Source organism: Chenopodium album, chromosome 6 (assembly GCF_948465745.1).
Source record: "Chenopodium album chromosome 6, dcCheAlbu1.1, whole genome shotgun sequence".
Lineage (NCBI taxonomy): Eukaryota > Viridiplantae > Streptophyta > Magnoliopsida > Caryophyllales > Amaranthaceae > Chenopodium > Chenopodium album.
The window spans coordinates 49,727,822-49,752,139 of record NC_137839.1 but is presented as its reverse complement, the minus strand read 5'-3'; the positions used below and the strand labels follow the sequence as shown (position 1 = coordinate 49,752,139).

The window sequence follows — 24,318 nt, the reverse complement described above, 5'->3', positions numbered from 1 at the left end:
GTTGATTGCGTTGGCTTGCTCCAATGCATAAACACCCTTGCTAGAAGTAGCATCCCTTTCTCCTTCGTGCCAATCATCATAGTGCTTTGCGGCCTCCTCTATAATACACTCCACTTCATGCTCTCCTTTGTTCATGATTTGACCACCGGCCGCGGCGTCTAGGCTTGTTCTTCCTTGAGGTGTGAGACCTCCATAGAAAGTGTGGATGAGTTGATACTTGGGTATCCCATGGTGTGGGCATTGACGTTGAAGCTCTTTGTATCGTTCCCATGCTGCACTTAGAGACTCACCACTCTTTTGGCGAAAAACTTGAATCAAAGACCGAGCCTCGGCGGTCTTTCTATGGTTATAAAACCTCCTCAAGAAAGTCGTAGTCACTTGGTCCCATGTTGTGAGAGAATTAGGGGGCACCTCCTTCTCTAGCCATTCTAGACCTCTCCCTATTAGAGAAAATGGAAACATTTTGAGGCGAATATATTCTTGAGTCACTCCATTGGCCTTTATTGTGTCACAATATTTCTCAAACTCTTTTAGATGCTCATGAGGACTCTCAAACTTTCCACCCGAGAATTGTTTCCTCTCAATCAAGGCAATCAAATTAGGCTTGATCTCGAAATTGTTGGCTTGAGTAGTAGGAGTTAGGATCCCACTGTGCGCTCTAAAAGCTTCAGGGGGCCCCAAGACGACTCAAAGGCGTATTCTCTCCCATTTTAGAACCTTCTTCAATCTCAAACTTATAGGTTGAGAAAGGGTTGATTTCTGAACTCGAAGATGATTTAGGGCTATCTAATTCTTCACTTGAGGGTGAAGAGGGTGGAGTATCTTCTAATTCTCTTACTCCTCTCGTTGGAGTATGGGAATTTCTACTCCTTGCTCTTGCTTCTCTTCGAAGTAGGGACAAAGACCTCTCTAGCTCTGGATCGATGGGAATCAAAGATCTTGAGCGGGTTTGTCCTCTGTTCATACAACAAAGCTAAGAAGAACGTAAGCACTGACAAGTAACAAAAGTAGCAAACACTAACAAATAAAGATGAGATAGTCTCAAACAAGCAATGAAATAGCAATGGAAACCGTCTCCCCGGCAACGGCGCCAATTTGACAAGGCAATAATCGTGTCGTTGAGCGACTACACCTAAATCAAATGAATTTATAGGGTAAATAGAGGGGTCGAACCACAGGGAGAAATGCTTAAGCACTGCATTCATTACCTAGGGTCTAAGCTATCTCGGAACAAGAAGTGTGAATAACTAAAAGGTTAAACTAAGAACGAAATGGATTAAAATTAATATAGCTAGTGTAGGGAATAATTTCAAGCCTTTAAAATCCCACTAGCTTGAACCCCACTGTGATCATACACTAAAGTACGGTGGCGTCCAAAAGGGAAGAAGATAGAGCAAAAGAGTCGCCAACAATTTTTTAAGGAACTTGTAAACCGTTCACGAGGTGAAGGTTACACCCCTTAACGATCCAAGAGATCGTCAACTCCATAAGGTCATGAACCAAATAAGGGTTCGAGGATGAAGGTACAAATCCAACCTAAAAGAGATTGAACCTGCCCTAATAATAGGCCTCTACTTTATTCTGCTCGTATTCATGTGCGCTTTCTGATTAACATACAATCAATAGGTTAACCCTAAACCTGTTTAATCTATGTTGGTTGAATTTAATGCACAAATAAACTATCATTGGCGACCACTTGAATTATAATCACAATTAACCCTAACAGGATTATTAATTATCTTATTAAGCGTGATTACAAGTACCAAATTCCCTTTAAACATACAATAAAAGGTGATCAAGCAATAAAAAAATAAATAATGTATCAAGAAACATAATCAATAATAATCATGAAGAATAATAATAATCATATCATAATAATAATAATAATAATAATAATAATAATAATAATAATAATAATAATAATAATAATAATCATAAATAAAATAATCATCATCAAAATAATAATAAATTATAACAATTATAATCATAATCATGTTCATGTTAATATTAAAGCATAATAAAAATAGCAAGATCCTAGGCATGATACTAACAAGATTAATAACAAACCCTAGCATGTCACTAAGCAATAAAAATCAAATCTTTAACCCTAACATGATACTAACAATCATAAATATTAGGAAGAGAATAAAAGGTATCATAGCAATCATATTTAATATTAAAAAATATCCTAGACATGATACTAGGAATCATAATAACAATCTAAACATGATATCTACATCATAAATCAATTAATCAACAAAATCCCTTAAAGTACTTACTTATATGCCTCGTATCTCTTTCTAATTACAAAATACACACGTTAGTAACTTCAAGGAAAATAATAATCAAAACAATTAAATTAAATAATTGAAATAGAGATTTGGGACCAAACCCTCAGAAATTAAAACCTTTCACATCTAGGGCGAAGGCAACTTCGAATATGGCTAGGTGTATCAAGATCTTGTGATGCGGAATTTTGTATTTGAGAAAAGGCTGGTTTAGAAAAGAGAGAGAGAGAATAATCAAGAAAATCTTGATGAGAGTTGGTGAATTGAAATAAGAATTGATGAAATCTGGTTATCGAAAACGGAGTTTTAATACGTTATTTATAGAGAAAATCAGCCAAAAAGATAAAATTAACAAAACAGAGTCTGGCGCACGCAAAACGAGGTTGGCGGCTGGCGCCAGGCGCCAGGCCTGGTTCCAGGCGCCAATGCCTGGAGTCAGGCGCCAAGCCTGTTTTTAACGCGTTTTTGTTTTTATCATATCTTTTGATCCAGAAGTCCAAATAAGGCATATAATATGTCGTTGGAAAGCTCTTAAAGCCTACTTTCCAATCCAATTAGAATCAGATTAAAATATTTTGTAGATAAAAAGATATGGCCAAAATAGTGGAAGGGTGTCAGTTTTGGATAAAGTTTGATATCTTATTCATATCTTTTTCGTTATAGCTCGGATTTAATATTATAATATATCATTGGAAAGATAATTTCAAGATCTATCCAACCATATAAAATTTGGATAAAAAATATGAGGCACGAAAATAATATCTGACTGTCTTTGAACATGTTTAAATCCGAATAGAATTAGGACTTTAAAAAAAAGGAAAGTTTTATAAAAAAGGAAAGTTTATATTTAAATCAAATTCCTTAATCTTATCTTTTCAAAAAAGGATAATTAAAATATTTTAGAAACTTATAGAAGATTCTAATCAATCCTAATTAGTTTAGGAATAGGATTAAACCTTTGGACCCTCCTCATGATCATTGGGTCGTAGGTAAAATCCGGTTTGGGCCCAGTTTAGTATTTTGGCCATAACTTCCTCGATATTTATCGGAATTGGGCTTATAATATATCGTTGGAAAGGTCTTTTCAAGCCCCATCCAACTACACCATTATTGGACCCTTATCATTGACCAAACTAAACTGGAATGGACGTTTTCATAAAATAGAGTGGGTTTTCGAAAACAGAAAGAAAGAATTTTAACAAAAACTAACCGCAACACTAGACTTTTCACACTTTCACCTCATTCGATTATGGTTCGACGTGAAAGGTATTCATCACTGGGTTTGGTTTTGGGGAGACACAAATGGGAGTCTACAGCTAGGCACCAAGGGAAATGGGTAGGTGAAGTTGACGCTTGATCATGCAATAACAAAGTAGCATATCAATGGTAAACTAAACATGCATGAATACTGAAGTAAAGGGGGTCCAATCTAACCGCCTTCCGGGGTTAATTGGTTTCTCCTAACATAGCCTCTATGTTTCCACATTAGAACCATATATTAGAAGGTGCAAACAAAGAATTATCGATAGTAATGAATCTCAACTAAGTCAACTTCCGTTACTTGTTAGTAAAGACTCGTCTTTGATCAACTAACAATGTGCACTTGCAAGAAAGACCAAAGAATATCAAACATGCAAAGACTTTAATCACCATTAACATAACCCCAACATTAAAAGCATGAACAATTAGCAACTACACCATCCCCACACCCTAAGCTAGGTGACTACTCACAAATCATGTTGAAAACAATATCAATCATCAAATCAATAAGCATCAACATGATGAATAAGCAAAGAAGAAAAATCAAAGCAAATAAGCAAAATCAAAAATACAAAGGTAAAGAGAAAGAGTAAGAGATTGCTCATTAATTAAAGATGAAGGTCTACAAAGGATTGAACAAACTCCTTCTTCAAAATCCAAGTTCATTAATGAAGAAAACCGCACTTTCTCTCTCTACCAATGAAGACTAATAGTGTTTCTCTCTCTAGATTAAGCTAAAATGTAGAAAAATTAAAACTAAGTTAATCTAATCCCCCCAAAACGTTCTAAGATGGGACTTATATAGTCCGTACAGAGCCAGCAGATAAAAGGAGAGGTCCGACCGAACAATGGGAAGGTTCGGCCGGACTACAGGGTAGGTTCGGTCGGACTACAGGGTAGGTTCGGCCGAACCATGGGTAGGTTCGGTCGAACCTCCCTGATCCTGGTCTGGTCGAACTCCTGTGGTTCGGCCACTCCTGCAAAACTGCCAAATCTCATCTTGTCCCTGCCTCAACGTTCGGCCGAACCACTGAGCAGGTTCGGCCACACCTTCAGGAGGTTCGGCCGAACCTCTTCTGAATCATGCTTCCTCCAGCTTCCCTTGAGCTTAGCTTCCTCCTCTTGAAAATCCGATGGTTCCTACAAAGCATAAGCATAAAAATCACAATAAGAACAAAGCGAGAAGACTAAGAAAAAGGGAAGATAAAGGAGAAAGAAAAGAGGAAGCAAAACTAAGTAAAATTGCTTAGAAAAAGGGCCAAACAAGTGCAAATGAGGGGAGAATCCTTAGAGAAAAAGGATAAAAGAGTGGCATAAATGCCACTCATCAACTTACTCCTCACTCAATGCTCTCCTTGTGCCACATGTCCCTCAGCCCACTTGCTCCCACTTGCTTTCCATATACTCCCACTTGCTCCCCTAGTACACGGCCCTATGGCCCAGCCACAGCCCGCCTACTGCCCAGCCCGTGCGTGCGCTACTAGTTGCTGCTAACACGCACGACTTGCGGCAGCTAGCTGCTGCTAGCACGCATGCTTGCTTCTGCTAGCATGCGATGCTTGCGGCTGCTAGCACGCTGCTGGCTGTGGTGCGCTAGCACGCACTAGCCAGTCGTGCATGGCTCGGCTTAGTGAGCTTACTAGCAACCTATGCTAGGATATTTTTTCCCCTAGCACTCGCATGCTCGGGGCACTCCGATGCTAGGGGTATTTTGGAAAATATTGGCGATTTATTATTATTTGCGCGTCTCGTCATTTATTATTTTTGACTCGACTTCTGACGCTCGGTTTCGATGCTCTAAGCTCGAATTTCCGACGTCTAAATATTTAATACTCGGGCGAAGAATTAATTTCTTCCGAATTAATTCGTCGAGTCGGTTCATTTACTGCTAAGGGTGTGACCCGAAGGGTTCAGTCAAGATTAAGCTGTAATATTAATTATGCATTAATATTACTGATTGGAAGCGACCTCCACCTAGGCATTCCGATCACTTGACCTTACTGAATATATTAGCTTTCTAATAATTCTGAACCCACTTACGGAATAGTACACTTGTTCGAAGGACATCATTCCTTTCATACTCCTTGATTAGTGATGAAGGCAGTATGTGGCTGGTCCTCTTCCGCCATGGGGATTTGATGGTATCCCGCATTTGCATCCATGAAGCTGAATAAAGCATGTCCAGCCGTTGAATCCACAAGCTTGTCAATTTTTGGGAGAGGGTGGTCATCTTTGGGGCACGCTTTGTTTAAGTCAGTGAATTCGACGCACATCCTCCATGCCCCAGAGGGTTTCTTGACCAACACCATATTTGCAAGCCAATCTGTATACTGGCACTCTTTAATGAACCCTTCTTCAAGTAGCTTTTTCACCTCCGCCGCGGCTCCGGTAGTGCGCTCCGGGACTTGATGCGTTAACTTTTGCTTAACATGCTTGTGACCTGGCTTGATGTTCAAGCGATGAGTCATAATGGCGGGATCTAAGCCCAGCATTTCGTCTACTGTGTAGGCGAAGACGTCCCGATGTGCCTTTAGCACTTTGATTATCTGACTTCGTAATGCCGCGTCAATGTTCGTACCAACCCGCACCGTTTCTTCTGCGGTACCAATGACTTCTTCCTTATCTCCTGCTATGGGTTAGGGTTTGTCCATTCCCCTTGATTATTTAGTGAATAAGACGGAAGGGTCGGTTATTTTGCTCTTCTTTAATGGTTCAGAAAGCGCTTCTGATGCTCGCTTCAAACTATTAACGTAGCATTCTCTAGCGGATCTTTGATCCCCATATACCATCCCAAATGTTCCATCTTCAAGCTTGAGTTGCATGAGCAGCTGATAGACTGATATGGTCGTCTTTACCTTGTTCATCAGCGGCCGCCCTGGTATGACATTGTAGGGCAAGGGTGTGTCCACCACTAAATAGTGGGTGACCACCGATCTTCCTTTCCCTTTGGGACCAAGTCGAACCGGTAAACGGATTGTCCTTTTGGGAAAGACAGATTGTCCCCCGAAGCCAATGAAGGGTTTGTCCACGGGTGCTAAATCTTTTTCGTTGTACTTCAAACACTTCAAGCAATCAAGGGTAATGATATCTGACGATGACCCACTGTCAACGAGCACTCGACTTACTCTAAAGTTAGCAATCTTCATCTCAATGACCAAGGGGTCATCGTGAGGGACTTGCAATGGGCGCTCTAACTTCCCTCCAAATGTCATGATAGGCGAGGCAGGCGCCGAAGTTGGTGTGATTTTGAGTACTTGATGTTGTAAGGCGTGTAGGCTGTCTTTTGCTTTGGTTACCGATCCTCCAAGTGCTAATCCACCGGTAATGACAGCAACGTGTCCTCCGGTGTCGTCGCTGCGAGCCTCTCTTGCATTTCTTTGTTTAAGCGGTCAGACCCCTTGAGGTACTTTTTAAGTTTTCCTTCGTCAGCAAGTTGATCAGGGGCTTTCTTTAACTCCCTACAATTTTTTGTGGTATGCCCGCATTCGGGATGGTACTCGCACCAGAGTCTCTTATCCCTCTTTTCCTCAGGAGTCCGAACTACAGGAGGCCTTGAAAACATGTTTTTCTCCTTGATATCCAAGTAGATCTCACGACGATTACGGTTGTACCGAGGGTCGTTACCATGATCTGTGATCAGGTTGGATCGTTTGGATGGTTGGCTTTTTGAAGGTTCATCCTCATGCTTTCATTTTTTCTCTGGTTGAGAATTCTCTTGGCTCGTGCCACAAACTTTTGAGGCTTGTATATTCTTGTGCGTTGCTCCATGGCTTCAGTAAGGGTTGAAACCCCTAACTCGATAAGCTTAAATTTAAAATCCGTGGAACTCAGCCCGGCCAAGAACGTTGTTAGTGCAGTCTCATCCGGTAAATTTTGGATTTTCAAAGATTCTTGGTTGAACCTTCATATATAGTTCTGAAAGGTCTCCGTCTTCCCTTGCTTCATAGTCATCAGATTGACACTTTTTTTCTTCTATCTTGCTCCGTGCTTGAATCAGCTAACAAACACACGTTCCAGATCTTGGTATCTATGTATACATACCTTTGGTACACACTTCTGGAACCACAACAAGGTTGGTCCCTTTAGTGTAGTAGGGAAATACTTGCACCAGGTGGCCTCACAACTCGTTTGTACACTCATTTGTGCGGCGTAAGCGGCTAAGTGCTCATCTGGATTGGTGATTCCAAAGAAAGGTTCTATAGTTGGCATCTTAACCTTGTCCGCTTTTGGGGTATTCATCAACTCCTGACTCAATGGAGTTAGTGGTGTAGATATATGTGATGGCAACCATGGTGGCTGCTCATCTTGGTTTTGATTTCCTTCTTCACCCCGAGTTCTATGGCGTGATATGGGACCTTGATCAGACCTATCCTGCCTTGGTGGATCTTCCGAGTCCCCTACATCTTCCCTACGAGAAGGTGATCGATGATTAGGCAACCTAGGGCTTCGGCTTTGCCGACGATTCGCGCCCCATTCTGGTCGTTTTCACGGGCCTGGTGCTGCTCTATTACCCTACGCCTGTTAATGAGCTCTCGGGCATCCATCTCTCGCCGGTGTAGGCGCATCTCGTCAATGAGTTTCCTAGCATTCGGGTCTCTAGCATGATTAGCCGGTTCACCGTCCCTTCAGTGTCGACTTGAAGTAGAGTGTTAACTAGACTCTATGCGAACAGGTGATATGACGGGCCGATCTTGGGGTGATCGACGACGCTTTCCAAACCTACTATGGACGGATCTAGTTGTGCCCTACGACCATGTCCTCCACTTCGTCGTGGAACATCGTGGGGTTGTGCCCTTTGATTGTCCCGCGACGCTTGGCGTCCTTGGTCTTGGAGCAGCCGACGAGAGGGACCTGCCTGGTTATTTTTCATAGCCTCGGTCCATTTTTTTAGGGTGTCTTGGAGAGTGGTGTTGAACTGTTCCGTCAGCTTTTCCAGATTTTGTTTTGTCACATGCTGTTGACCTTCCTGATTAACGGGTTGTTCAAACTCCATGTTTTCATATTGATCTTCACGATTGGACAATTGGTTATTCCGCGGCTGACGAGGTGGGCGCAATTGCCCTTGGGTTTGATTTTGCCCACCAGCGTTTTGAGAAGGATCGGTTCGACGGGTGGTAACCATGACTTTTTGTTTGACGAGTCCCCACAAACGGCGCCAATTGTTTCCGCAAAAGAATTTCGGATCCGAGTTGTATGGGACTGCTCATCAAGTCAAGCCGAGTCCTGTAAAACAACGAAAATCAACTGCCTTGGGGTGTGTTCCCGAGAAAGCCCCTCCAACGGTCAAGTCAATAAACTGTGTTTAGAGAGAGTATTTTTAGAGAGAGAGTGTGTGGAGAAAATTAATTACCTCGCTAATCTCTGAAGATTAGTATTTATAGGAGAGGATTAACTAACTTGATTAGGGTTAGGATTAGGGTTTCTGGCCGTTCTAGGCCATATTAGGCCTTGTAGGGCCACATTAGGGTTTCTAAGGTTGTGTGTTGTGTATGATGATTGAATTTTCCTGTTTAGGGTTTACATAGGGGCATTTTGGTAATTTCCGTATTTAATGAACGTGGGCCCATAGGGGGTCCAAACAAATAGTTTTTTAGAGGAAGTGGAAATGGAGGAATGCTATTGTAGACACTTAAAAATGTCTCCCCAAAACCAAACCTAATGATGAACAACGTTTCACCGCCATTATTGGTTGAGTTGAGTATTTAATCTTTGGAGTGATTAAATCCATGTTTCTATTCAATACATTTCATAAACCAATCCATTTCCTAGCTCATTTCCCTAAACCATAACTTGTTTTCCACTTTTCGTGTCCACGTCGCAAAATCGAGAGAAACTGATTTTTTGGTCTTATAATTTTGATCCAATAATCGAGAGAAACTGTCGCGTCACGGGAGATGATGACGTGGAACTGGGCATGCATGGTACCGTGACATGGGATTTTTCACCGTGTCACGGTGATTTCCAGTGTCTTTTCCGTGTTTCTTTCCCACACGCTTAAGAATTTAGACGCAAAAACTTCACCGTGACACGGGAAAAAGTGTCGCGCCACGGGAAGTATTGCCGTGTCACGGCATATATTTCCCGTGTCACGATGCACATCCCGTGACACAGTATTGCTCCGTGTTTTATCCGCGTAATCCCTAAACGCGTTTTATCCTCTGTAGGTTTGTTTCTGTCCCGCGTCACACCAAATTACCCCGCGTCATACTAAAGTGTACCGTGTCGCGACAACCTTTTTTAGGATTTTTATCTTTTTAGGGTTCCGTGTGTTCCCCTTTCTCATTTTCCCTATAAATATCCCCCTCCTTTCTACAGTTCGGGGCATCAAATCATTCTCTCTTCCTCTCTTTTACACCAAAAATCATTCTATTTTCTCTCTCTCCCATATTCTAAGCCTTAAACCTATATATTCCTATTTCCTATCTACATCATTCTTCCCTTAAGCACTCCAAGGAGTCCATACTTGACCCGAGGTTCCGTCCTTAAACCAAGGTGTGAAAGGTATAAGTTAATAAGGGTTTGGACCAAATCAAATCTACATTTATTTAATTTAATTTTCATTTGATTTTTATTGTTTATTGAAGTTACTAACAATTTATTCATGATGTAGCAATTTTAAGGAACGCGCGGAATGTGAGTAATTAATTATTTTAATTACTCCTATTTTATTTTAATATTGCTAGTATCATGATTAGGTTAATTTATATTCAATTTGACTAACGCTATTATTGTTAAATTGCTTTAAATATTAATGCTTATTCTATTGTTATTATGATCACCATATTGCATGTTTAAAGTGAATATGTAATTGAAAATCACGCCTAATAAGATAATTTGGACAACCGGTTTAGGATCTTTTTTAATCTTGTCATTAATTCAAAATATCACTAATATTTTAGAATTATATGTTGCATTAATATTCAACCAATTATCATAATAATTGTTTGGAGCAAATTGAATATTTTGTTTGTATGCCTTTAAGATCGCAAGAATCACTTTTCACTATAAGAATCGAGTAGAGGCCAATACGGGAAAATGTGAATCCATGACTCACTTCGTACCATCATCCCCGATCCTCCCTTCGAACCATATGGAGTTGGTAATCTCATGGATTATGAATAGGGTGTAACCTTCACGGGTCAATTGTTGTTACCTATCGTTGTCCCTTAATCGTGGTTGCCTTTTATGATCCGTGAACGGTTTACAAGTTCCTTAAAAACTTGTTGGAGGCTCCCTACTTTATTTATCCCTAATCATATTATGTCAATCCCACTTTCTATGAGTGCCAAGCATATTCATACATGCTTTAACGTAGGCGCACTTTGAACTACGCCTACAGTTATGCATTTGTAAATAAATAACATAGATTAAAATATTTTTAAAACACATGGTAGAGAGAGAAAAGAGGAGAGAAATAGGAAGAGAGAGGTCTGTAGGTGGACCCCACCTATTTTTTGGTCGGATTGTATCACGTGATAGGGGACCACATGTTGATTGTTCCATTGAAAATTTATATGGTACCATTGAATCCTCAGTGGTACTATTTATGCATAAATTTTGTACAACTGAATGCATCACTATTTATTCAGTGGTACTATTTGATCATCCAATGATACCAGAATATGCATTCGTTTGTACATATGTATAATTTCATGAATATCCCTTGTTATGCATTTTTACACGCCTAACATTCCTCCCTTTAAAATCCCTCAGTTTTTTCAGCATAAAATTTTATCATCTATTTGCATAAGCCTCTTACAAATACTTTGGGCCCACCCTTTAATTTTCCCTCTTCATTTTCCTTAGCTTCTTTTCTCAATTTCCCCTTCTTTATTAATTTATCACACATTTGGGCAAAAACCTATAATCGAGAAGTGAATAATTAAATTAGGGTTTCAAAAATTATTCCTCTTTCTTCAATACTAAAATGAAATCCAAGAAAAAAGTATATATTTCTCTTTAATGCTAAAGGCAACTTATTTGGAAATGATACTCGAGTTTTGAATTCAAATTTGGGATTTGATTGTGTTGAAATATTCGTGGAATTAACTCAAAAAATTTGTCAATTTTACGGTCTGATGAGCACTATTATGGTTGTAATTGATGTTTAAATTAGCATAACCCATAATTTACCTTTTTTATTTGTTTAATTCGCGCTAAAGTTTGAGAGCCACATGTCCCCAAAGTGTGGTCACCCTCTGCATTGAAATTAAAGTACATGTTCAAACAATGATTTGAAAAGGAGAGAGAGAGAGAGAGAGGAGAAAAAAAATATGGTGGGTGAGTAACAATAAAGGGAATTAAGGAAGAAAGACAATGGAAGTTAAAGACCAGAGAATGAAAAAAGAAGGCAATTAAAAGGATAAGTCTTAGAATAATGTCATGTCAGGGCATTTGGGAAAAGAGATGGTAATATTTGGTGTGAGCCCCAATAATATTATAGGTAGTAATAATTAAAAGAAAAAAATTAGAAAAATAATCCCAACTTTCATCAATTTTTGGATTATTTTGGAATAATCTCAACTTTTGAGGGGTCTTTTTTTCTTCAATCCCAAACCAGTCAACAAAAGTCAATGACCTGTTGTAACAGGTTATGTGCCATGTGTCAAGCTGCAATTTGTCCAAAAAAAAGAAAATTAAAAAAAAAATTAATCTAAAAAAAACCCAAAACCCTTAATCTCCTACTTGACAACCGTAACCCCCACCACCACCACCACCTGCCACCGCCGACCGTGCTAACCCCTCCCTTCCCCGTCCCAACAGTGCGCCGCTTTCCCCACAAACCCGCTCTGTCGGTGTTGCGACCCACCTATACCCCCAATCCCCTCCTTTTCCATTCAAAACACCCTCGAAACCCCTCCCCCACTCTCGAAAATCCCCAACAGCCACTTCCTCACCGTTGAAAACCCAAACCCTAGCAGATTGGGTTTTCGATGGTGGGGGAAGGGTGTTTGGTAGTTTTCGAGAGTTGGGGAAAGTTTCAAAGGGAGTTTTGAGTGGTGGTGGTGGTTGGAAAAGAGTTTCGAGTGGTGGTGGCCTGGCGGCTTGAAAAGGAGTTTTGAGTGATGGTGTTGGCGAAAAAGAAGGAGAGGAAGGTGAGTCGCATCACCGGCGTTGAGGGAGGGGGAAACCAACGTAGGGGGAGGGGGAGTAGCAGTAGCCGCCAGAGATAAGGTTGTGGGTGGACAGATTTGGGGTTTGGCTGATGTTTATTTTTTAATTTTGTTTGTTTCTTTTTGTGTTTATATTTTTAACCAATTAATGTGTGACATGTGTCACTTTTTAAAAAAATAAATAAATAAAAAGAAACTCATTCAACCAGTAACCGGTATTTGAGATTGAAGAAAAAGAAGACCCCCCAAAGTTCGGATTATTCTACCAAAATTGATGAATGTTGGGATTATTTTTTTCTTATTTTATCTAATTAAAATGAGAAGAGCAGTATGTGCAAATTATTAAATTAATTATCCTATAAATTACAAATAACTATTTAAGAGTAAATCAATCTAGTTAAAAAATAAAGTGAAAGACTTGATTCATTTTCACCAAGCTAAGGATCTGTTCACATTTACTTAATTTCAATTCAGTTCAGCTCCAATCAGTTCAGTTCAGCTTCAATCAATTCAGTAAATGTGAACAAACCCTAAGAGCATCAACACTTGTGGTATAATTTTATACCACGGTGTAAAAACTCATCAAAAACATGCAATTTTTTTACTACATTGGTGGTATAAAATTATACCATTTGATGGTATGCACCATCCTATGGTAAACAATTGCTTTGGTCCCCGTGAAACATGAACCAACCAGGTCACGCCATGTGGCCTGGTTATCATGTATCTTTTTTTTTCAATTGCATTTTAAGAAAAAATTATAAAGTAAAAATTTATGTAAAAATTACCATAAATTGTTCATAATTTTTCAAGACCTACACATAGACACCCATATTGATATAGTTTTATATATTTTTTCGAATTCACTTTTTACTACATAAATAACTTATTTATTTAATTAACTTTACAAATATTAATTAGTTATCTCCAATAATAAAATGAAATATAATTATAATTAAATTAAGTGTATTATTAATACAAATAGGAGAGAGAGTGTGTGGTGGTAAACTTTTTTTATACCATGGGTGGGATGATTTTTGGAGATGATGTATTGTGGTATATTGTATTGTGGTATAGATGATGTGGATGAGTGCGAAAGTGGTAGAAAGAGAGGGATGGTATAAATTTTTATACCATAAGTGATGATGGTCTAAGTGGATTATTTGGATTTGATTCTAATGCTCATTAATAATTTGCATCATATAAGACTACAAGAGTGATTGAATGATAGCAAAATCTATTCTTAGACATGTTAGGTAACCAAATAACTAATATAATCATTTATACATGTACACCTAAAAAGTTGCAAACAACTCTTATTTAACTCATTTTATTACCAACTTGACAAGAAATAGTCATAAATCCATCCTATTTTCACGGAACATTAACAAAACCAACCCAAACACAAACCCGTTTACAGAAAAACTCAGACATAATATTGCATATGACAACTTTTTTCATGCATTATTTTACCAGACATCAACCCATTTTTATGCCTATATTTAATACTCATCAACTTTATTAAAGATCATCAAAAAATTATGAGTGGAGCTAGGGTATGTTCATCTCCTCATCTTTTCTCAATGTCAACTAGCAATAATGAAGATTTAAGCTTAGAAGGTAAACTTTCATCGCTAATTTCCCTATATTTTTTTCAATGAAGGGGTGTAATAAGAGCACGTCCATGTTTATCTTGGAGATTAATTTTAATGGCACGTATTTTGTGCCATATTATAAAAATAACTTTTATTATTACCAGAAAAATAATAGAATGATTAAATTGTATCTTGTGATACATTTGCATCTTATCCTAGAGATAAATTTGTAATTCCATGTTTAATAATTTGATTTAATTTATTTTGATTATGCAAAGTTAATCAAATAGATTTTGGACTTAAAAAAATAAAAAAAATTTTAAAAAAAAATTTTTAAAAAAAAAAAAAAAAAAAAGAAAAACATTATCTTAATTATTTGTGTTGTGAAATAGGTATTTCAGCAAATGTAAAGCTGCTGTTGAAGCTGATTCAAGATCATCAAGAAGCATCTATTAAAGGGAATTTGGATGAACGAAAAGAACAAAGATTTGCTGGAATAATGACCATCTTAGACGACGTGAAAACAAGGCTGCAAAAATCTCAAACAAGTTCCAAGAAAAGTAAGGCAGAACTTAGACGTTGTTACACCGATTTACGAGTGAATCCTCCTAAGGATGTACAAAAAAAGGATGAAACGTTGATCTTAGACGAAAAGGAAAGGCTGCGAAGGGATCTAAACACGAGTTATGCAGCACAAAAGAGGCTAGGAGTTATGTGTGCAAGTTTAGGGAGGGAAAAAGAGATCATTTCAAGGGAGTTGACTCGAAAAGTACAAGAATTGAATGAAATGGAAGAGCATATTAATGATCTCAGGGCGCAAAATGAGAAGTTATCAGCTAAAATACAGGCATGTGTAGCAGAGCAGAATGAAATCAAAAGAAGCGCGAAAGGGTCAGAAAATAACACCAGTTATGCAGTATCTCAACAAAGGAATAAGGAGCTTTCAGAGCAACTTCTGAAGTCGTTGGAAGGCTATAAAGCGATGAAAAGGAAACACATAGAGGTGAAAGAAGAGAGGGATGGAATGCAATCTGCAATGGAAGAACTTGGAGATGAGGTTAAACATAGTATTGATATAGTCCATAGCCTCAGGCAACATGTCGCTGCTTGTGGTTTGGGTGAGCAGGGTTGGGAGATTGAAGAGAACATCACTTCGTTAGAGCATGTTTTTACAAGACTCAATGTGAAGACTTCGAGGATTAGGCAGGAAAGGAAGTGAAGTATTTGAGACTTAGGAAAGGAATATCCAGACTTCAATTTGCATAGTCTGGATTTTACAAGTTCTGTTTTTGTGAATGAAAAATTGTCCTGTTCTGTTTCTTTTTTGAGAAAAAGTTTTCCACAAACTTATATGTTCGATATTTTGTACCAAATAATATGAATATGTATATATATGTCATAAAGCTTTGTATGAAACTGATTTTATAACATCAATGAAGAAAGAAAAACACTTCTTGTTTTAGAATCAATTAGTATAAGCAACTCTATTCTCCTGGCTAACAACTAAATTTTCAGATATTACAAACACTTTAGTTAGAAAAATAACACATCAAATAATTTATGATTAAATATGGGCATAATCACACACAGAATTAATGATTTTGAGCATTAACTTTCAAACATGTTTATACAGAAGGAAATTTAAAGATGCTGCAACATTATAATTTGACAGATAAACTAGTGTTCCTGATAGATGATTAGATATCCTCAAAGTTAACTTAATACAGTGCCAATGATTTAACTTATTGACTACCTAAACTTCAAAATGCTCCAGAATACTAAGCAACTGTGCCATTCACAGATCTTGCAGTTTGTGTCCAGCTATGCAATTCAAAACCCATGAATTGCTCGCCAATTTCGCTCCACTTGAATTGGCAAGAGCTTCTGCATCTGATCTCCTGCTTTCAAGAATTATATTCTTCTTGCGAAGATCACAGTTGGCAGGCAGTTCAATGCTGTAGGCTATGATAGTTGATGATGCTGGAGAAGGGGATGCACCAATTTGATAAGTTTCTGCAATAGGCCTCCTGTGTAGCACAGTTCCTCCTGCTGCAGTAACAAGGTCTTGTAGATACCCCTTGTATGAAGGTTCAAAATCTACAGTAAAATAGAAATTGATCCCAGAAAAGAGCTTGGCTTGCTGCAATTTATAAAATTTTACATGAATATATAGATGGAAACAAACAGTAAGATTTTCATATAATTGCATTAAAGTTGTAAGCAATATAATGGCAAGTGGTAAAAACAACTGGAAGTAAAGTTGATAACATTGAGACTTTATAACTTAGAATGCGTTCAGGGTAACATAATTATAAAAAATTTGGTCTACCTATGGTGTTCACATTTACATTAGATATTCAGTTTGATGATCGAAAAACTAGCTCCACAGAGTCACAGACTCACAGACATGAAGGAATTGCCAGAAAATAGGGGTACTCACACAAAACAGACAATTCATGACGCTGTTTTAACGAATTATTTGACTGGCTAATGGTAACTTATTGTCAACACAATCTATGATGATAAAAAGGATTTCACCAAATATAAACACTTCAAGAGTCAAGCTTAAAGATATAAAAATAATACAAAAAACTAAAAGCAACGATAATACATTGTGGAATAAACCATTATCAATTTGAAGCAAGTGTTCTACATATCAAGTAGGTCAAACTAGGAAAATGAAGCAGGTTGTCAGGTTGCTAATGTACCTCTACTCAGCACTCAATATGCTTAAACATAGGAAGATGAATTTCTTTTTAAAACATTTACATCATTAGTGTAGATTAAACAAATAGTAATAGTTGAATGCTAAGTATTGAAACAGGACTTCTGATTGAAACATACTTTGTTTAGAAGCCTTAATCTACCCAAACGAGGGCCATCCTGGACTCCATGAATGTCAGAAGTGATTTCATAAGGAACCTCCTCAATTAGTCTCTTGGCCTCCAAACAAGCTTGAACCCCTGCAAACTCGAAAAGGTTAAATTTAAGTATAGCAAAGGCAAGACATTAAAAAGATTTTTAAAATTCACGACACTCTTAATAAAAGGAATGCGCTGACATTTGATGCTTAATATCCATTTTCCTTCTAGGATCCCCATCATAACTTTGAGTGTTCTTTTACATGCTCCATTCTCATTCGTTGATGCAACAACATGGGTGACACTTGGATTCCAGTGACCCAATACCTCAGCTCCAGATGACTTTGCTAACTCAGAAACAGCTTCCTGCAGATCCCGCTCACATTAAGGATATCTATAACAATTGTTGCCATATTGGCATACTTATGAAAAATATTATTACCCTACCTTATCTACAGTAGCAAGAGCCGAACAACAAAGGACCACTTTCTCAGCTGGCCGACCAGAGTCCCACCTGTTTATGCTAGTAACATGTCTAACTGCAGCCTGAGGTCTTTGGCAAGGAGGTTTCCTGCATAATAAAAGAATAGATTTCAAAATTTTGCATTTTATAATGCTTGTCTAAAATAGCTAATCAGAAATCCTATAGAAATTGGTTAGAGATTAGCATACCCCTTTTGATTGCGTTTTCTGACTTGCGTTAGAGGCAATTCACAAGGCAACTTTGAGGAGGCATGAAGAGGACATAATATAACAAAGTGATCCTGATGAAAAAGTGGTAAATGCAGATGAAAAATGTGGTTAGTTCTACAAGAAAAGAGTCAGTAAGCTTGATATACTACAACTAGTAAACACTTACAGCATCCCAACGACACTCTTGAAGCTTTTTGGCACAGGGGACATGAAAGCTTTTGCGACAACTCTTCTCATAACAGCCCAAAGCGGCTCCCTTCACTCCACATAAAGAGCACTTAATCCTACGGCTTCGTGTCAATTCTTCTTCAAGATTGACCGCAATATTATCGTTAAAATAAACATTAGGGGCCCTACACAAGAGTAAAATATAATGTTTTATTTATCACAATACCAATTGTCCAAAATGCAACTTCATAAACATTAGTCACTAATAGGCCTAACACAATGAGACTCAATAATATCAGCAAAATTTACAGCAGGTAAATAGCTGGACTGATTTTAGGTAAAATTGTCCAGTAATTTGTTTGCAACTAATATTAAGGATGCTTCCTATGTAGAAGTCGCGAAAATATATAAGCAACAGATTGGAATTCTTTTGGTTTGTTACGAAACATACCACTCAGTGCAGATTTTGTGCGAGTGGATGACAGAACCTTCAGAGTGATTGGCTAAAACTGGTCTACCTTCAGAATAGTGAGCCATTTCACCAGAAGCCTGCATTATTAACCATCAGTTAGTATATCTACTTGAATGTACTCAAGAGGAAATTATGAACTGACTGCTTGCAATAGAGTAATACAGTACCTCTGTCTCTTTGGATGAATGACAGAAAGCACATTTGATGGAAACTCTGTCACATTTGCGCAAAGCTGGTATGTCTTTTTGGCAATAGATCTTTCCCTTCTTTAGTGGATTTCCTGAACTATCATTGTTAGGTTTTCTTAGAACACACCCTTCAGCTTGAGCCTTTAATTGAACACTTCCACCTCCATCAGCAGCATTTCCTATCAAATTAACGTTTGCAGAAATCTCTTGTTCAGGAACAGATGTCAATTTACGCATCTTCGTAGGATTGTCATTGGACACAATGGATTTTCCTCTAATGACATCAGACTGGGCAAGATTTTCCTTCTGCTTCTTTCTTTTTACCGAGTCAGCATCATAGATGTGCTCAATGCTGTCATATTTCCTCTTTAACTTTCCCAATTTCATAGTACCTCTTTTATGTCCAGAAGCGTCAGGAAACTTGGCAGGAGCATTGCCATTAATTTCCTTCAATATAGTATCAAATGATTTAATTTGTCTTATTTTAGAAGTACCAGAAGCTTTTGCACTCTCTAAAACATTTTCAGTACCAACTCCTTGACATTGCATCAATTCAGCGGGTGTTTTTGAACCATTAAGGGCCTCTCGAACCTCCATTTTGTTCTTTTGGCAGTCTTTGCTTACTTTTCTACCTCTCTTGTAGGAAGGTTTACACCCATTTTGGCTATCTTCAAATTTTGTTCTAGGATAGGCATTACTAGGTAGCTCCTGGTCCATCATAGTATTCTCTTCTTGCCGGCTAACATTAGCTAGGTGTTCTGTAATCAATTTAGTGCCAGAAGATGCATCTCTCGAGGCTGCTTCCACCTTCTTTCCAAGCATTGTATTACTATTTGTCTCTTCAACCTGCATTTAACTCAAATTAATACCAGAGACTGGAAGATACCTCAACAGTATAGCTTGTGATGTATAAGAATGTCAGTTACCTGCTTCTTAATGGGGCTTGAACAAAGTTCAGGTGAGCATTCTCTTTGTGTCCATTCAAACATCTCACTGTCATAAATATCTCTATTGCACTTGCTGAGTGGCTCTTCCTACAAGAATGGATCAGATAATAAAAAAGCTAACATACCCAATTATTAAATAAAATAAATAAAGAGCTAGAAAAATTAGCAAGAGGCCAAGAGTAAAAATCAATTAGATAGACAAAGTAGGTTGAGCTGCATCAAAGCCTAACTAAAAGGCAGAAAGGTCAGCACATCTTCTGAGCTTCAAGATAAACACAAAATTCAACATAATATTGTTTAACTTGGTGTGAATATAGAAATTGCAAACTTACTTCCACAGATTTTTCTGCGGGCACATCATCATCTGAATCCTTCAGATCACTAAAAGAAGGGGCTTTCATTGGGGTACATGTCAATGTCTGATCCTCATCAGTCTGAGGACTTGACCTTTCTACTTCTTCTCGTAACCAGAAGAAAGGTGACATGTGTGACCGTTCTTTCTCAGTTGAAAGTTGATGTTCACTAGGAAATGTTGAGCACTTATTTATATGATTGTTGATTACTTTATTTTGAACAAGCCTGTCTTTTTCCTGTCTTGCTGGACTTTCAGTAGTGGGAGAATGGGGCACTTGAACCCTTTTATTCGTTGCAAATGAAGATTTCCCTCTGTTGCGCCCTGAACGTTTTGAGTTCACTTGTGATAATACAGACTTTACTCTGCCTGTTCTTTGACACTTCACAGTCTTAGGAGTTTCTTCACCAGTATCCCTCATAGCATCCAAATCACCATTAGCCTGAACTTTTGCATCTGCAAAATGAAAAGTATAACTTAATAGATGAACAAAAGATGTGTGTGTGTGTTGTATATAGGGAAGAGTCGAAGAGATCTCATGAGAAGTTTCGTAAAATGAGAAATAACTACACATACTTTTTAGTTGAATGTGCATATTTTGATCACATTTGAGCTAAAAAGAAAAGGTTGCACATATAGTTTTAAGAAAAAATGCATTCAATTCAAAAATAATGCACGCTATTTCCTTCATTTGCTACTATGACTTTAATTGTGGTACTGATATTGTTGTAACTTTTTCTTTTATTTCAAATCTTTGCACATTCTGTTTATCTTTGTAGCATGAGATATTGAGATCCAAACTAAACAGCTTATGAGCTGCAAAATCAAACTGGCGGCAATTCTTTAACAACAAGACAAAGTTTTTTTTCTGTACCACAATATATCCTGAGTGTCAAATTCTTATACTAGAACAAGAAAACACAGGAACCCTTACAGTTTCTCTTTTAAGGTACCCACTGAAATTACAACCATGAGTCTCTCTGAGCATATGTTTACATGAATCAGGATTTAGGAATCAATGTATAAGAAAAACTAAGGGATCTTGAGACATGGTGCCAAGACTGTGGAACAATCATGAAGTGGCTTTTGCAAACTAGGGTCCATTATGATATCACTCTGGATAGAAAACTAATCATACTCTCACACTTGATAATTTGATCTGGGTTTTAACTTTTAAGTTCCTCAAATTACTCCAAATCTAAGCAATCAAGCAATAATCCTAATTCGATCTTGAATACAAAATCTAAGGTTTGAATGCCTACTCCAAAATATATTACTAAAATAACAACCACTGACATCAACCTTTTTTAAATTGTATACATGTCAAGTTGTGGTAGAAAATTTTTCCGCCTAAATTAGTTACAGACATCATATTCTAATCCTTCTTTTTACCTTGAATTATTATAATACTTCGTTTTTTATTTTTTTTACAACAAATACTTCGTTTTATTGAAGACAATTATTATATTATATTAATACTCCATATTTTAAATTATGAATTTATGAGTGACTATTTGGCTTTCATATATAATTACTCCCGGTTAAAGAGTACTCATATTGTATTCTCCCTCTGTTTTCTTTTATTTGCATCAATATAACCAATACATTTGCCGAGACGAAACTTTGACAATTAATATCTTTAATTGTTAATTAGTAAAAATTATAACAAAATTATATTATAAAACTAGACATTATAAAAAATCTAATGATATATTATATAATAAATTTATTTATTTTATAGAGGTGAAAAAATCAAATTAACCATAGTATATGTGAATAGTGCAAAAATCAAAAGTGATGCATTTAAAAAAAATGGAGGGAGTAATTAATTTGGTTAAATTTTTACTTTCTTCAAAATTAATTAGATTTTAAAATAGCATTGCAATTAATAGTATTGTTTCTATAATTTATCATATGATGTACATATATAAAATATATTTATTTTAAAGAAATTTTTTATGTCAAATCTAGTATATGAAGTAAATCACAAACCTTTTTTTTTTTTAACTATGTAGCCCTTGAATGAGTGATAAAGTACCTAAACCAAATCATGGGCTTATTAACTAGCGAAACAATTAAACAGGCGGTAAAAAAAATAAAAAATAAAATAAAAAAAACAAGAACGTAACACAAGGTTACTCAGGTTGTCAAGAATCAAGTGACAACTTCAATTCATGCCTTAAATTCTACATCATATTATCACTACTAGGAGAAAAAATACAACGTCCATATGACACAACAGCCACCGGATGATAATGCCACTCGTGTAAAGAGTATGAGCAGGTCGATTAAGGGATCAGTAATTCATTTAAGTCATGCAAGTAATAAAAATGGATTAAAAATGATAAGCTAAAGTCTTCAAACAAATTCAGTCACAACAATAACCGAGGTTTAAAAACTAAGGCCTGAGCGGGCAATGTTTTCAGAACTGCTTACTAGAACCCTATATATATCTGGACAAAGTCACAAAGATGTTTCATTACCTGCTAATTTGGTCGAGGGTCCACTTTGAGAGACAAAGAGAGTAAACCCTGATGCAACTTCCATATTCTTGTATATGTTTACCAGGTTGTCCATGTGAGGAGCAGGACGAATTTCTGCAGCACAAGACAAAAGAGCTCGTTTAGAGAGAAAGTCATTGATTTACTGAAGAAACATGAACTGTCAATAAGGATCCAACCTTTCTTAAGTACTCTTTCTTATAAAAGAACTAACTCTTCTATGATATCAGAACGGACAGAACCTCAATCACCTTAGTGCGCCTTTAGCATTTTTATACAAAGGACAACAGAAACACATAGATATAGATATCAGCAACTAATTCCCTGATCCCTCAGCCAACAAAATCTTTTTCGACATTCTTAATTTCCCTTTCATTTCATTAGTACAAATTTCTAGCTTCAATTTCTGTACAAATTTCAAGGTGTTATGACATAAACTACTGTATAGTATTAAGCAGGTAAATACTACTGCGATATATTTGTGTAATACTAGCATTTTATGAACACATTACAATGAGAAATTCCTTAAATTGTCATCAATATTAATTCCTCAATCTCCAAGAGTTCTTCCGGTTTTTACTTTTTTGTGAGATAATCACCGTCAAACATAAAGAACTTTCAGAGACGGAAGAAATAGCAGGCAAACAATGGACAATTTGGACAACTTGATGTCAATGTTATTATACTCGTAATAAATAAAATGAACTAACACCAAAAACCCAATGAATTTAGAGAGGAATTGAGGAGTGTAAATGGACCTCGGCGCTGATAAGGCACTTTGCAAACCGGGCAATTGGAGCCTGATTTCATCGATTTATAAATACATGAACTGAAATTATTCAAAAACCAATCAATATAACATTCAAAAACTATGATAAACCATGAAATAAAGAAAAAGGAAAACAAAATGATAGTCACTTACTTGCAAAAAACATGGTTGCAGGTAAGAGAAACAGCAGAATTAAACAAACTCAAGCTGCAAAATAACCCAATTCAGATTAAAGTATATTCGAAACAACCCAGAATTTTCTTTGGAGAAATTAGAGGATAAATTCAAATAAAAAAGAGAAAATGGGTAGAAGGGGGAATATACCAAATAGGGCATTTGAGCTCTCGGCCCATTCTTTCGAGATGCGACGAATCCGCCATTATTGTGAAGTCGTCAGAGTTGAGTTATACTGAGGAAGAATTTGAAGAATTGGGTTTTAGGTTTTGAGATTGATTGACAGAATTCGAAAAAAATGAAAGTAAAAATGTGAAGGAAAGAGGAAGAAATGGTAGAAAGGGGATGAATTAAAAGGATAGGGGGAAGAAGATTGCGAAGGAAGGAAGTTTGGTGGGAAATGTCAAAAGTTTTTCAAAATTTTTAAACCCCGCCAAACTTTTTAGCCGAAACTTCTTCATTTGCTAACTCCTTCAGTACGGAGTACTGTTTAAAGGCGTAAATCAAGAATAACACGTGTTATTTTCTAATTGAGACATGTCCATTCATTTTTTATTATTTTTTATTTACTTCAAATATTCATGGTCATATAACTTACAACTAGTCTTTTGACCCATTCGATGCACTGGTTGTTACTTAGGTTATTTTTGTTGAAAAGTGTTAGTGTTGTTGTGGAATTTTATTAGATATATATATACATAGATATTGTAGGGCATGAAATGACACATTAGTTTAAGTTATATTTAAGCTTAGAAGATGAAAAGACTATTTTATTATTAATGTAATGAACAAAAATTAGTTTAACTTAGACTCAAACATTATTTATATATTTTTTTTTTATATTAAAATGAAAATTTAAAAAGAAAGGATTAAGAGAGGTGACATGTGGCTTAGTATAGATTTGTGGTTTGTGTTTTTAAATACTAAGTATAGATAT

At 36.9% G+C, this 24,318-nt stretch overlaps 3 protein-coding genes and 1 non-coding gene across 4 annotated transcripts; 2 read left to right on the top strand and 2 right to left on the bottom strand.

The window, feature by feature from the left end:
* The first annotated feature begins 223 nt into the window (after positions 1-223).
* LOC145637571 (small nucleolar RNA R71) lies at positions 224-329 on the top strand. Its single transcript, XR_014114340.1, has one exon. It is a non-coding gene; the product is annotated as a small nucleolar RNA R71 (small nucleolar RNA).
* A 5,879-nt stretch (positions 330-6,208) lies between these two features.
* On the bottom strand, positions 6,209-6,760 carry LOC145636932 (uncharacterized). Its single transcript, XM_081688465.1, has one exon. It carries the CDS (start codon positions 6,758-6,760, stop codon positions 6,209-6,211), a length of 552 nt encoding a protein of 183 aa, XP_081544591.1.
* A 7,285-nt stretch (positions 6,761-14,045) lies between these two features.
* LOC145634882 (uncharacterized) lies at positions 14,046-15,689 on the top strand. The gene is made up of 2 exons (XM_081686216.1): positions 14,046-14,281; positions 14,649-15,689. The coding sequence occupies exons 1-2, from the start codon at positions 14,203-14,205 to the stop codon at positions 15,473-15,475; spliced, it is 906 nt and encodes a 301-aa protein (XP_081542342.1). The 5' UTR covers positions 14,046-14,202; the 3' UTR covers positions 15,476-15,689.
* Positions 15,690-15,835: 146 nt separating this feature from the next.
* Positions 15,836-23,684, bottom strand: LOC145634881 (protein BREAST CANCER SUSCEPTIBILITY 1 homolog). Its single transcript, XM_081686215.1, has 14 exons — positions 23,532-23,684; positions 23,361-23,414; positions 23,197-23,267; positions 22,421-22,534; positions 19,918-20,393; positions 19,565-19,672; positions 18,618-19,484; positions 18,430-18,527; positions 17,977-18,163; positions 17,790-17,881; positions 17,565-17,688; positions 17,318-17,483; positions 17,101-17,219; positions 15,836-16,396 (listed from the first exon to the last, which is right to left on the bottom strand). Exons 1-14 carry the CDS (start codon positions 23,585-23,587, stop codon positions 16,052-16,054), a joined length of 2,877 nt encoding a protein of 958 aa, XP_081542341.1. The 5' UTR covers positions 23,588-23,684; the 3' UTR covers positions 15,836-16,051.
* Positions 23,685-24,318: the final 634 nt, after the last annotated feature.